The 14,490-nt window shown below is 55.9% G+C and overlaps 1 protein-coding gene across 2 annotated transcripts in view; it reads left to right on the plus strand.

Annotated features, from left to right (window-relative positions):
• The window catches only part of EIPR1 (EARP complex and GARP complex interacting protein 1), an 88,932-nt gene that overhangs the window by 40,081 nt on the left and 34,361 nt on the right, over positions 1–14,490 (plus strand). For both annotated transcript variants that reach the window (XM_079940278.1, XM_079940279.1), the window contains one exon: positions 12,376–12,532. In XM_079940278.1, the coding sequence (XP_079796404.1) occupies positions 12,376–12,532 (157 nt within the window). The remainder of the gene's footprint in view (positions 1–12,375; positions 12,533–14,490) is intronic.

The following is a 14,490-nucleotide window of genomic DNA, read 5'->3' on the forward strand; positions in this document are numbered from 1 at the left end:
CTCCCTTTGCCCCAGCACTGGCCCCTCCCTGTCCAGACTCACCTCCCAAGATCCTCTCTCTAACCCACATTGCAGGTGGTGGGGGGACAGCCCCAGTGCGTTAGAAAGCCTGGGTGGGGTCGCTGCTGGTCTTCTAGGAGCCAGCGAGGTCCTGTCCTTAAACCTCACAGACTGTGTGTCCAGCATTTCACAGGAACCACTCCTGGGGAAAAGGACACTAACAGCCTCAGGAGTGGCCCTGAGGTGCAGCTAATGTCGTGGAGCGTCGAGGCTGGGGCAGGTGGATACAGCCGGCATGAGCAGGAGACGGACTGGAGCTGGTCCCTGCGGGAGGGGCCTTCCTGGTCTTCTTTTCCTCTTAGGAAACCAGAGAACCTGGCTGATGCTGGGCACACAGTGAATGGGTGGGTGGATCGCACGCTGGACGGGCACCAGAGCACATGTCCACCCGTCCATCCCTCGGTCCGTGCACCCAGCAAGCACTGTCGAGCGCGTGCCATGTGCCGGGCAAGTCTCTCGTGTTGGGAGGACAGGCGTTACCTAGACACCCCGCCCACGTGGAGCTTCATTTCGTGGAAGCAGCTCTGTGTCTCTTCAGCAGGCCCAGTGCCTGGTGTCGGCAGCTTTGCTCTGGACTCAGACCTCCGGTCCGTCTGCTCCTCCCTGCTGCCGTGTCCTCGGCCGTGTCCTGGGCTGGCTACCCCTCTCTGGACTTTGGTTTCCTCTCTGCATGTGAGATGGGTGACCCGCCGTGGGGCTCCTGGGCACGCGGACGTGGTGCCTGTGCCCTGCGAGGGGCCCTGGGGGCCGCGAGGCGATGCAGGGCACCCCTGCCCTCCAGAGCACGCTGCCTTTTCTGTGCGCTGACGAACGGGCTTCCCACTCCGTGAGGTGAAAGTACATGACCCCTCAGAGGACACGCCTGGAAGCTTGACAGCCACGGCAGCTCCAGACCTGAGCTCCAGACTCTCACCCGGTGTTCCCACGTTCCCAGGACACCCCTGGCAGGAAGGCCTCCTGGACCACCCTCCTCCTGTGCGCCCATCCTGGGGCTTTTCTGAGGCCCAGCTCTGCCGTGGAGATGAGTGGAAACTGTGTCAGGTGAGGCGTTTTCAGGGTCACACGCAGGTGTGCCTGGTGACAGCAGTCATGACGTGCCCTCGAGGTTCGCCCGGAGCTTCTGGAGGGATGCAGCTGGGGTCCTCGCGAGGCCCATCTGCTCCCATGTGCAGCGGCCGACACTGGCCCTTGGCCGGGAACACTGAGCAGTGGCTGCAACGTCTGTGTGGCCTCTCGACGTGGCTGCTTGGCTTTCTGGCGCCAGGGCTCTGGGTTCAAGGGCGAGAGAGCTGAGAGCGGGTGCACCTCTCGGTCATTTTCAGTGGTGGTATGAAGTGTCTCTTGTATGTAACCAATTCTCCTTTGGTTATATTTTCAATGTTTTTCTCTTATAAACAAAGCTGTATTGAAAATCTGTACATACTCTTTTGTTCTTGTTTGAACTTTCCTTCTGGAAGCAGTGCTGGGTTGCTGGATATTTTTCCACGGCCTTCACAGCTCCTTGGTCCCTCCATGGCTGAATTGCAGGGGCTCCTGCCCTCCAGCCCCGCTGCACCCCCCGCCCCCTTTGCTGCCTCTCTCTCTCTCCTGCCGCCTGTGCTCCGCTGAATGTCCCTGCAGGTTGGCTGGGCCCTGCTCCCGTCTCATCCTGCTGCCGAGGCCGAGGGAAGCCACCACCTGAGTGTCACCTGCAGTACAGGGGACAGAGCTCCCGCCCAGAGGTGACAGGCATCGCTTTTACTCACCACTTGTGGTGGCTCCCCCAGCCATGAAGGATGCTGCAGGGAAGGAACCAGGTTCCCACGTGCAGCACTGACTGAAGATGCCACACGCGGAGGAGCGGGGGAAGGGGAAGCTGGGACACCCAGGAGGAGGAGGGGAGGGGCAGGGGGACGGGGTGGAGGATGCAGTGGAGGATGGCGGGGGGGCAGGCCGGGCAGGAAGGAGCTGTGGCGGATGACCCACGCTCGGGCACGGGGCGGCGAGGCGGAGGGAGAGCGAGGGCTGATGTGGGGGCGTGCAGACCCGTTGCCCGGGACCGTGTCGGCAGACTGGGGTCTGTCAGCTCCAGCCGTTTGTTTCCCTGTCGCGTTACCCCTCGTCCAGCAGCTGGGCTGTGGGGTGCCGGTCGGGTGCCAGGAGGGAACGTTATCGGGGGTCCACCGCGTACACACCCGCCACGCGCCCGCTTCCCAGCCCTCCCTTTCAGGAGCTTTCCAGCAAATGAAAATGGCACCGTTAGACCAACTTCAGCCGCCTGCGGGATTTGTAAAGACGTGAGCGCTTGGAGATTGTCCCGTGGAAAGTGCTGTAAATGTGTAAGGTGTTGTCAAGCCTCCCAAGCAGCTTTTGTGTGTGTGTGTGTTTCGTGGAAAGATCCAGAATTTCCAAATAGTGGCCAGTTCATTTAAAAAAGACTGATGATCAGGCAGACGTGTTTTAAATTGAGTCTTTTACTTTTGTGTTTCAGAATCCCCCGCTGCACTTCCTGCATTTTGAGCCATTTTAAGTAGAATAAAGAGAGGAAAGAGGAACATTTACAATAAGAAAAAGGAAAAAGGATTATCCTTCGTTCTCACTGCTAGTCGGCAGGGGTTGTTTCCTAAGAGCGCGTCCCTGAGATGGTTCCTTCTCTCTGCTCCGCACTTTACTGGGCGGGTGAGGGCTGCTGTGCTCAGTAGCCAGGCCACCAGGTCAGCCTGCTTGTTGGTGGGGAGGATCCGGCTTCTGGAGCTGGCTCCGGCCCACCACCCCGAGTGCGGTAATGGGCACCAGCTGGGCTCCCGCGCCTGTGGAGGGGCACACGCTTCAGTGGCCGTTCCCTGGGCAACGGCATCACACAGCCAGCTGGCCCTGTCCCCAGCCCATCAGAGCGCACCCCTGCCGGGAGCCTGCGCCGCAGCCGCGACCCTCCGTAGGCTCTGACGGCAGAGCGTTTGCAGTCGGGGGTCAAGGTTAAACCCAAGGACCCCCTGTGCCGGCAGTTCTTAGGGCGCTGGCCCAGGCACACAGCCACAGCTTTGGGGCGCGCAGTCCCTGGAAGGAGCCGAGTCTGTACAAGTCGAGTTTCCAAGACGGGCAGACTCTGTGGTCTGAAGCTGGCCTGCTGGAGGGAGAGCCGGCGCCCCCTTAGAGGTGGGCAGGGAGAGGCCTCTGCGGGAGCAGCCTGGCCGAGCCGCAGGATCGGTGGTCAGGGAGGGGGGGCAGGGTCGGCGGTCAGGGAGGGGGGGCCTGGCCGACCTGTTCTCTGCCGGGCGCCGGTGCGCGGTCTGTGGGCAGGGGCTGCAGGGCGAGAGGCAGGTGGCCTGGGCGCGTTCCTGTGGTCACTCAGAGGAGGCTGGTGGCGGTGGCCCCAGCGCCGCCCACAGGGCCTGCTACAGAGACTGGGGGAGTCTGGACAGCACTGGGGCCATGGCTGTGAATGTCTCTGGCGGTCTCAGGAGTAATGGGGCGGGTGGTCCCAGCAGAGCCGGGAGGGCAGGGCTGTGCTGGAGCTCTGGGATGAGGGCCGTGAGTGGGAACCTGCGCCTTTGTGCTCACGTGGTTCCGTTCAGGCTGGTGCAGGGGCCACACAGGGGCCTGAGGGAGGAACCAGAAGGCTGGCCTGGGTGTGAGGCCTTCCGGAGCTGGGTGGGCCGCCGGGGCTCTGGGCTCGGGGCTCTGGGCTGGGAGGCTGTGGAAAGGTCATTGCCAGGCGGAGACAGCAGGGCCCCAGGGGGACGAGGGTTCTGGCCCACTCGGGGTCGAACTCTCTGGACACCCTGGCACCGTGCCACTCACGGGACCCCTCGCAGAAGCCTTCCTCCTGCAGTGCCCCCAGACCCCCGACTGGGCAGGCCGACAGGAGGGTGCCCGAGGGGCTGCGTGTTTGTCGCAGAGCGGGCTGTGACCGGCGCCGACGGAGCTGAGATGGGGGCACGGTAGTAACCCTTCCAGCTTCGTGGGCCGTGCGGACCCTTTCTCAGGCTCTTCCTGTCTCCCTTTTTGTCCCTTTTAAAATGCAAACCCATGCTCAGCTCGTGGGCCGTGCAGAAACAGGTGGTGGGCCCGACTGGGCCGGCGGGCATGGCGTGCACACCCCGGAGGAGGTTCCGGTGGGTTCAGGACCCGAGAGCAGGTGCGGCCGTGCCGGAGCTGGGAGCCGTTGTCTCTGCTGGCGATGGGGCCTGGCTGCTGGTGACCCTCCCAAGCTGCCTTGTGAGCAGAAACCCTCCATCGATACCCGAGTCTGGAGCCGAGGCTGCGTTGTCTTGCCTCCGTGACGGCAGCACACCGGACCGTGGCTGCAGTTGGTGTCACCTGCCCGATGAGCTTTGTGACGATCCACTGCCACCGTCCTGGAATCTGCTGCCTCCTCGCAGGTGCCCTGTGGGTTTGGTGTGGACGGGAGCACGCTCAGTGTGCCAGCTCTTTCCCAAGGTCAGGGCCATCTGGGCTCTTGACGCCCGTGTGCGATGCTGCCTCTGGCTCCTGTTTTGATGGATGGGGACGTCTCACCACTGGCTCCGCTGCCCCTGGGGTGGGTACTGTGTGGGGGTCCTTCCCCCTGCCTTCTCCAGTACACCTTCAGGAGCTGGGCCCGCTGGGCCCGCTGGCCCCGCTGGCCCTTCGCGGGGGGGCCTTGGCTGCCACCCCGTAGGTCTGACGGCTAGACGGGGGGTGTGCTGAGCCCGGGGGCTCCGTCAGCTCTCACGGGGCCCTCTCCTTGTGGCCCAGCTGTCCTGGAAAGCGCCTGGCTTCTTTGGGGGAAGGCTTTGAGGAAAACGTACAGTGTATTCTCGTGGCAGTGCTATCGGGTCTTTCCCCAGGGGGACCTGGGTTTCCCTAAAAGCGGGGGCCCTGGTCTGTGAACTGTCTCAGGAACCGAGTGAGAGGCTGTGACTCTTCACTGTGGGGACTCAGGGCAGGCTCCACCCAGACCCGAGTCTGCTGGTCACACAGGTCGGGGGCTCTTGAGGACCCGCCCAGATCTCCTCTCTCTTTTCTCCGAGGCCAGAGCCCCCAGGCTAGCGTGCTTCCTTCCTGGGCCTACCCCGTCTGTGGAGCTCACGGCCAGCCCCCCAGCCCATCCTGTCCCTGCGATGCATCTCCGGTACAGGGGCTCCTGCACTAGTGCTGGGGTGAGGCACCTCTCTCTCCTTTGTGCCTCACTGCAGGCTCCTTCCCGCGCCGGGCGGAGTAGTTCACGCAGGACGCTCTTCTCAAGCACCTAGAAGGCTGAGGTGGTTATAGGCGGGCTCACTGGCGGGCAGGCCGAGTTATGCCTGGTCGGGCGGTTGCTTGTTGCTTAGTGGAGCGGATTCTGCCTCATTCACGCTGCTCAGCCTGTGTCAGACCAGAGCCGGCTGAGGTCTCTAAAGATAGCCTGGGATTCTGAGCTGCAGCACCTGTGGCAGCCCCTCCCCCCCAGCTGGGGTCAGACCGTGTCCCCAGCCAGGCACCGCTGGCCCTTTAGCCGAGCCGACCGGCGCGGTCGCTGAGGCTTACAGAGACTCTCATCTCCTCTGAGCCCCCTAAGCCCTGGACTCGACATCCCTGCAGCAGTCCGCACACTGCGTGGGCACACTTGCAGCCTCAAGTACGCCTTTTCCAGTCGTTTGCCTGATTATCTTTTTATCTCACTAAGTGCCTTTAGCTCGTGTGTTACCTGTAAAAGATAGACTAGCATCAAATTGGCCTTTAGGGCACGGCTTGTATTTTCCCTTATTTCTGACTCTGGTGCTTATGAACCGTGTGAGCCAGGGGAGGGCAGTTAGCTTCTGGAGGCCTCGGTTTCCTCATCTGTAGGATGCAGAGGCACGGTGCGGAGTTCCCTTCCCTCGGATGTCCTGTGGTCTGAATCTGCTGTGTGAAGGCTGGGCTCGTTTGCCGCAGGCCCTGCCCTCTGGGGGCTCCTGGGCACTGGAGCAGTAGTTCGGGCAGTTACATTGCAGGTCCTAACTTCAGGATAGCTTTGAAAACAGAGATAAAAGAAGAATGCCTCAGTGGTTATTACAGCATTTTCCTTCTAAAGATAGGGTTTTCCTTCTTAAAACCACCTTAGTTTCTTTGACAGCTGGTGGTTGTGTGCTGAATGCTGTTGAGATTCATATAGATATGGAAATCCTTAGAGTTTCAGAGCCAATTTGCATGTCTCGATGGGTATACCTCCAGCGTTTCTCATTTAGTACTGTTTACCTTCCATTTCATCTGCCTCTGAGCATTTGGAGAGTTTCTGATAGTGCCTACCGTATTCCTAAGACCAAAAGCACACACTCCAGTGCAGTGTGTTTTGCAGGTTTGCCCATTTCTAGGGTAGGTGACGTTGGCAGGCACCTCCCATGGGCACCGAACTCGGTAACTTTCTGGTCTTCCTCAGGATAACTTCTAGCGTGTACATTTCCCAGTGAGGGGCTTCGGACTCACCTTGTACCTTGCACTGATTGAATTCCTACTTTCTGCCAGGCACTTGGGTCCCGATTCAGAACCGCCAGCCTCCGCCCGGTGTCTGGAGCAGATCCTCCACACTTCTCATCCGTCCTCAAGGCCCTTCCTGGTCTGGTCCTCAGAGGGCTTCAAACCTCATTTCTCCCAGCTTTAATTCACCTTTACCGTATCCTAAGTAGAACCATTGGCCATTCTCCATCCTCCGAGGTCCCTGGGCCCTTAATCCTGCTTCAGGACGCCTCTGTGTCCATTTCCACGTGCCCAAACCCTCCTTGGGGCTGAGGTCAAGTAGCTCCTGTTTCCAGCACCCTTTCCTTTGATCCTCCCCGCTCAGGGAAGGCGTCTCCTTCCTTTAGCACCTCACCTGGATCTCTCAAAGCACTTGCCGATCTTGACCTTGTATTACTTAACCGTTTGATCGTGTTTTGCATCCTCGTGGGCAGCGTCTGTGTCGGACTCGGCTCTGTGCCTCCGAGTCTTCCAGTCCTTCTCTTCTGGGCTTCGGACCGGTTGGCCTCTGGCCTCGGGTGCACACAGAGAGGAGGGGCAGGGCGGCTCTCGCAGCTCTGTGTGTTGCCCCCCCGCCCCGCCGTCGTTTTCCCAGTCGCCCTGAGTGCAGCTGCTTTGTAGCCACTGCCCATAGTGGGCTATGCCTGCCCAAGCCCACCCTTTTGTAAACCCGCTCAGGCGCTTTCTCCCCCTGCAGCCAATTGGCCATCGGCACAGGCGGGCGCTGGTGGGGGATGTGTGTTCTGTGGCCTGTGCCCTCTGGACCTGCCTGGCTCTGTGCCCTGGTGGGTACAACTAAGCTCTTTCAGGAGTGATGCTCTGTCAGTTGGTGCCCTGCGGTCCATCCATCAGGGCTCAGAAACATGGTCGGAGCAGTTTTTCAAAAGGCATGTGACTCGCTGGAAGCCTGGGGTCCCTCCGTGAAGCCGATGCTCTACCGTTTCTGCCACCATCTTCCACACCAGCAGGTCCCCCAAACGTGCATCCCAGCCCAACCTTGCTGAGAGCCCTCTGGCCCTTACCCCGCGTCCCCTTGTGGCTGGGCGGGCCCAGCGTTCCCAGGCGTAGTGGGTGGAGCGAGCAGGGCACCAGCGCAGCTCTGGAGAAACACACCCAGGTTCCTCCTCACAGAGGCGCAGGCGCTTCCCAGGCCTCTTTGTTCTCTGGGGCAGGAGAGAACGTTCGGGGGCAGTGTCCACAGGTCCTGTCCCTGAGGCCGAGGGAAGCTGTGAGCAGGTAGGGCTCCCCCGTCGCTGGGCTGATGGCCGTCTGCGCTTGCCCGCCAGGGCCCACGGGCTTTCTGCAGAGGCCAGAGAGCGGATTAAACAGGGCCCTGGCGCTCCACGCCCTGGTCCTTAAAGTCGGCGCATGTCTCTGCCGCCCTTTGATGGGGTGGGAGGGCACTTTCTGAGGCTTCCACCCCCTGACCGCACAGGCCTCAGGACAGTGGGTGTTCTACCCACTGCCATGTCAGGCCCATGGAAATGACATATGTCCGGGTGGGTCTTCAGGCCCATTGGGTCTGCTGTGACCTGTCTTTGTCCATTTATTGCCTGGCCCCCAAATGTCCCCAGTCTAACAGGGGGACATGGGACGCTTTGGGTTCAGTGGACCTTGAACTGCCAGGGTGTGGCCCTGTGCCCGGCGTGTGATCACCAAGTAAGCAGCACGAGGTCCCTGGGTGAAGACTTGGGGAATCGTCTCAGTACACACCTGCCCTGGTGCTGCGGGGTTCTGACTGCTGGGCATCCGGCCTTATTTCTGACAGGGGGTCCCGTGTCTGAAACTGGCTCAGACCAGGCCTGGGTCAAGGAGCACGACTTTCAGTGGGGTTATGCCCCTCAGCCTCCTGTTCGCTCACTCTTGTTTCCTTCTACAGTTGTGTGGACTCCTGCCTGTGTGTGCGGGCAGCCAGGGCTGGGTCGGTGGGCCATCTGTTTCGCTCCTTGCAGCACCGTCTCCTGTTGTCTATCGGCCAGTTGGCCTTCCTTGGCCGGTAACCTGGCCTGTCGGTCATTAGGCTAATTGCTGGCCCCTGGCTTCTGGCAGTTACATACATACCATCACCAGGCCACTGTTGCTTTGGGGCCAGGTTTAACTGCTGGAATCAGAGAGTGGCCACAAAGCCCGTTACCAACAGGCCACGCGTCGTGACAGCCTCTCCTGAGAGTGGAATTGCTGGTCACCTGGTATGTGGGTGTCCAACCGCCAAAGTGTTTGAACTATTTTACGCTCTTTCCAACAGTCCTCTGAGGGATCTGGTTGCTCCACATCTTTGCCAATACTTGGTGGTGGTGATCATTTTTACATTAAATTTTAGCTGTTCTGGCAGGTATGTAGTGTATCTCATTTTGGTTTTGTTTTGCATTTCTCCAGTTACTGTTGATGTTGAGCATCTTTTCTGGTGCTTGTTGACCGTTCATATGTTTTCTTTTGTGAAATGTCTGATTCAATCTTCTGCCCACTTTTAAAAACTGGGTTATTTGTCTTATCATTAAGTTGTAGGAGTTCTTTATATATTCTGGATACAAGCCCTTTATCTGGATACAGACATATGTATTCTGAATATTTTCTCCAAGTTTTGCTTCATTTTTAAAGCAGTGTCTTTCCAAGAGCAGCAGTTTTTAATTTTGATGAAGTCCAATGTCTTTTGGTGAATAGAAGTTCTTAATTATAAAGTAGTCTGTTATCGGTCTTTTCCTTTGTGATTAGTGGTTTTTCTGCCCTGATTAAGAAATCTTTGCTTATTGAAGAGTTATGAGGATATTCTACTATATCGTCTAGAAAAGATCTGTATGATTTTGTCTTTCTCATTTTGAACTTCAGTCTGTCTGGAGGTAGTTTTTGGGTGTGTTGTGAGGTAGAATGCAGCTCGTTTTTTTCATGTGGATATATTGATAGAATTGATCCAGCATCGTTTATTGAAAAGACCATCCTTTGTCCACTCCAGTAAATGGCGTTTGGTTGTAAATCAGGTGACCATCTGTGTAAGGTCTCTTTCTGGATTCCATTTTCTTTCTCTGGGCTATTGATCTATCTGTGTATCAGCAGTAAATTAATATCAGGTTGTAAACCATCCAGTTTTGTTCTTCTGCATGACTGTCTTGGCCATCTGGGCGGTTCACGTTTCCATGTAAGTTTTAGGACTTCAGAATCAGGTTGTTGATTTCTACCAAAAAAAGGAAAAAAAAAAGCCATCTAGAACTTTGGGGTTCAGGGGCTCTGTACAGTGGTGAAGCGTCCCATCCGTGAACATGGTATGCCCCTCCATTTACTGAGGCCATCTAGAGCTTTGGGGTTCAGGGGCTCTGTACAGTGGTGAAGCTTCCCATCCGTGAACATGGTATGCCCCTCCGTTTACTGAGGCCTTTGCCTTCTCTCAGCAGTAGTCTTCATTTGGCACCTCTTTAGTTTGAGATATTATTGGATATTTCATTTTTTAATTCTATTGTTAATAGTTTTTCAAATTTTGTCTTTAAAATTTTTGTTGTTAATCTATAGATACCAATCGAATTTTATATATCACCCTTGTGTCTAGCAACTTTGCTAAATTCCCTGTTTTATTTCTAATGTCTATAAGTGTAAATTCTCTTAAGTTTTCTATACATATAATCATTAGCAAGTAACAGTATTTTTATTTTTATTTTTTTAATAGTGTTTATTTATTTTTGCTTGTTGACAGTTTGCTTTATTTATTTATTTATGGCTGTGTTGTTGTCTTCGTTTCTGTGCGAGGGCTTTCTCCAGTTGTGGCAAGCGGGGGCCACTCCTCATCGCGGTGCGCGGGCCTCTCACTATCGCGGCCTCTCTTGTTGTGGAGCACAGGCTCCAGACGCGCAGGCTCAGTAATTGTGGCTCACGGGCCCAGTTGCTCTGCGGCATGTGGGATCTTCCCAGACCAGGGCTCGAACCTGTGTCCCCTGCATTGGCAGGCGGATTCTCAACCACTGCGCCACCAGGGAAGCCCCAGTATTTTTATTCTTTTCATGTTCTCATATCTTTATTTTTTTTCTTGCCATACCGAAGTAGTTGGGACCTCTGGTGTAACGTTAGCTACAGGTGGTAGCACAAAGCATTCTCGTCTCATTCCTCTTCTCAAGAGGAAAGTATTTAACTGTTCACCCCCCGGCAGTTATGTTTGCTGGGTGAGCAGGCAGCTACAGGAGGAGTTACTTTCCTGACACATGCACAGAATTCTCAGAAGAAGGAGCCGTTCAGTGGGAAATCCGCCACTAGTTGCTCCTCCCGCGCACTAGTTTCCCGCACACTAGTTGCTTCCCGCACACTAGTTGCTTCCTGCACAGTAGCTATTTTTGCTGTGTCATCTTCTGTCATGTTGTGCACTGCAGCCACAGTTCAGTTCTCATGTTATCAGTCCCATCACTTTTCAGATTAGAAATTTCTTTTTCTGTCATTTAGGGAGATTAGTATAATCTGTGCCTCTGCTGGGTGAATGTTTCGGGCATTTGCTTATTCTTTTCAGCTTATTAAAGTTGCCAACTCTCTCTTTAGTTAGTTCTCCTGTTTCAGGAGTTCCACTGCCAATCCCATGGGCTCTACAGCAAGACTGTGGAACTGAAAATCTCAGCAAAAAAATCAATTTCTCTTGTAGGCAGAAGCTGTCGTGAACTACTTTTTCATGGTTAAAGGTGGATGTGTTAACATTAAATTTATATGTAATATACATGATTCTTTTTCCTTTAAGCTGCAATTCCATACTCTCTCAGACCCAATGAAGTATGTGGACTGAGCACTGAGATTGGGATCAGAAAGCCTTGGTTGAAACCCTGATCCTTCTACTGACGATTTGATCATGGGTAATAATGGTATTATGATAATAGTACCTGGGGAGCCAGGCATTTTGCCCGTTGTCTTCACTGCTGTATTTCTTGCTTCATTAGTTGGTGTTTAGATTGGAGGACCATGTATCTAATAAGAAGTGGGACGTTTTTAAATGTACTCTAAGGTCCTTTGTTTTCTTATTTCTTGGGGTATTCTTTCTTTTTCTACAATTCTTTCATATTCTTCACATGTTACCAATTGACGATTTAATGCTGAAGCCTGTTCATTGTTTTATTATCATTTATTAAAGACCATTTTTTAAAGGGGAAGGTGTTTATCACATATGCCATTTAGAACTAAATGGAAAGCAAATTTTGAAAGGGTTTACATTTAGGAATTTATGATTCGGTTTTTAACCACATAATGTTAAATCTGTTTCTTTTTGTTTTGTCTTTTCGTCTTATTTTGTGTCTTACTGAAAAATTGTTTTTTTTAAAAAAAAGAAAAGTTGTTTAGAGGGCAGAGACCTAGAGCCAGACAGGTTCCTGAAAAGAGGTGACCCGCGTGTCTTGTCTGTGCTCAGTGCCCCTGTCCACTAAGTGGCTGTGCGTCACCATCGGGCGCCGGACTGCTCTCCACCAGGGCTTAGCCTGTGGCATCCGGCCCGCACTCATCCCCTCAGTGGACGGGGGCCTGCGCCACCACTGACACCATTTAGCACGTACGTGTGAATGCAGTGTGTGCAGGGCTCTCAGCCCCTGTGCAAGGTGCTCTCAGAGCTTTCAGGGAAAATCCATTTAATGCCTCTCTTAGACCCCAGCTGCACCTGTGGTGATTATGTCTTTAGCTGTGCCCCACCTTCATTTCACTCCCTTTTTTGAAGAGCTGTTGAGGAAGAACAGGAGGAAGTCGATTTTGAGGAAATTAAATTTTCTTCTAAAGCAGGATGATGTGTTGGAACAGAGCAGGGGAGCAGGGTCTGGAGCTGCCCGCCTGGTCGGCGTTTCGAGGGCAGGGGTGCGGGCCCGGGGCTGCGTGTGTGGGCGCCGTCCGCAGGGCAGGCGGCCACGCTCTGCTCACGTCTCCCTTGTCCCTCAGCTGCAGATGGCAAAGTCGTGACGTGCGCCGCGGTGTGGAGGATGCCAGCGGAGCTGGAGCCCGGCGGCCACGAGTCCCCGGAGGATGCAGCGAGCCCTGCACACGCCCTGGAGTTGCTCTGTCACCTGGGCCCTGCGGCCCACGGCAGCACTGCCTGGTAGGTTCCGCCCCTGCGTGCCCAGGCAGGCTTGGAGGCAGGCCCCCACCACAGAGGCCTCTCTGCATAAATTGCTTGCTTCCGCGCTCTCTTTAGTGCCAGTTGTTTCCCAGATGAGAGAAATCTACGGACACCCTGCTGCACACGTACTGAGAAAAGCTGCGTCCAGATCCTTTTCTTCTAAAGTCAGTCTTGCTGGGTACCTGCCGGGAGGATGGCAGTCAGGTGCCGTCCAGCACTTAAGCACCGCATTGCTTTTAACCTCATAGATACACCTTCACTCAGCAATCCTGTGCATAAATTAACTTATTTGTTACCTTGGGTTGAAGGCTTGTGATGTCTTCTTCTGTGGACCAAGTGTGGACGCCCCGTGTGCAGGTCGTGCTGTGCCCACAGCCCTCTGAGGCTTCATCCTGCATTTATTTCCCCAAGTGTCCTGTGCAGTCTCAGGACGGAGGGACGCCGCCAGCATCCCTCGGGGCTCCCAGGCCCCTGGCTGCCCGCGTGCTGCGATGGCCGGATTGCTGTGCCCCCTGCAGTAACGCACAGATACTCCTCACGACGCGCATGGCTCACGTGTCGAGTTGCCGAAGCCTTGGCAACTCAGGGGGCCGTGCTTTCTAGAAGGGGCCGTGGGAACGTACCCTTGTTATGGGTGTTGACGGTTACAACAGTAATTGTTTTGCTTAATACGGTCACACTCCCACGTGTGCGTACGTGTGCGTGCGTGTGCTTGTGCGTGCGTGTGCGTGTGTGTGCAGGTACATGAGAAAGAGCCTCCGTGTAGTCACTTCTTAGTCACCCCTACCGATTAAACAAATTTAATCCAGCAGGTATTTATTAAGCACCTGCTGCACACGCCTGCCAGGCTCCAGGGGCCCAGGGTGATGGGTCAGGGGACCTGGCCTCGAGGAGTCACGATCTCTCGGGGAGGCGGTGGTGTAAACATCTAACCGAGACCCAGGGCAGGTGGGGACCACGCTGGAGTCGTTCTGAACTGTGTGCCTGGGCCCCCCGAGGAGAGAGTCCCTAATTTTTACTAGAGGAATTGATGACGGAGTCTCTGAGGAGGTGACGTTTGGAGCTGGGGCTTATACTGGTCCCCACGGTCAGCTGCGTTTGGAGGAGGGGAGGGCGGGGGGAGCAGAGCTGGGGGCCTGCGTGGCCAGGGCCCTGGGGGGCCTCCGTCTGTCGGTCTGTGTGTGGAGGTGGTTAGCAGGTGCCAGGTCGGGCTTGTTGCTTTTTCCCAGGAGGTCGGCCATCTGCACAGAAGGGGTTGTCCTGCCCCCTTGTTTGCCCCCTGCGCTGCAAACCACACAGTTGTTCGGAGCCCACGTCTCAGGTGGCAGCCCTGCTTCCCCAGCAAACATTTGCACGTGTGTGTGTGAGTGCGCGAGTGTGTGCACATATGTGTGTGCATGTGTGCATGCACGTGTGTCTGTTCCAGGAGCTACCCTGGCACTGGGGAATGGGTGAGTGAGACAGTGCAGACCCGCAGTCATTTCGGGCGAAGCCGGCATATACAGGCGGCGTACGTGCCTTTGGCGAGTGCAGAGAGGGGTGAGCGCCGGGAAGGGACCTGCCCCTGTGGACGAGGGGATGAGGGAACGAGGGGCTAAGGGAGGGGCCGTCATCCGCTCCCCGCTCCCCGCTCCCCACCTGGACCCAAATGCTCCATCAGAGCTGCTGTCGTGGGGGAGCAGGCCGTGCCCGCCCATGGGCATCATTGGGAGGTGGATGTAGCGCGCCTGCACTCTCACCTGTGAAGGGAGCATGCTAGGAGATGAGTGTCGGTGTTTAGACCCGTCCTCCTCGGAGTCTCCTCGGAATGCCGTTACTCCCGATTTGCTGCTCTCGTTCAAAGTGCTTGAAGTCTTTTTTGTCATCCATTGCATCGCTCTGTGTCTTTGACCTTTTCACCTGTGGCTGCAGGTGCGGTTGTAGCAACAGCTCAGAGA

Source organism: Stenella coeruleoalba (genome assembly GCF_951394435.1).
Source record: "Stenella coeruleoalba genome assembly, chromosome: 13".
NCBI lineage: Eukaryota > Metazoa > Chordata > Mammalia > Artiodactyla > Delphinidae > Stenella > Stenella coeruleoalba.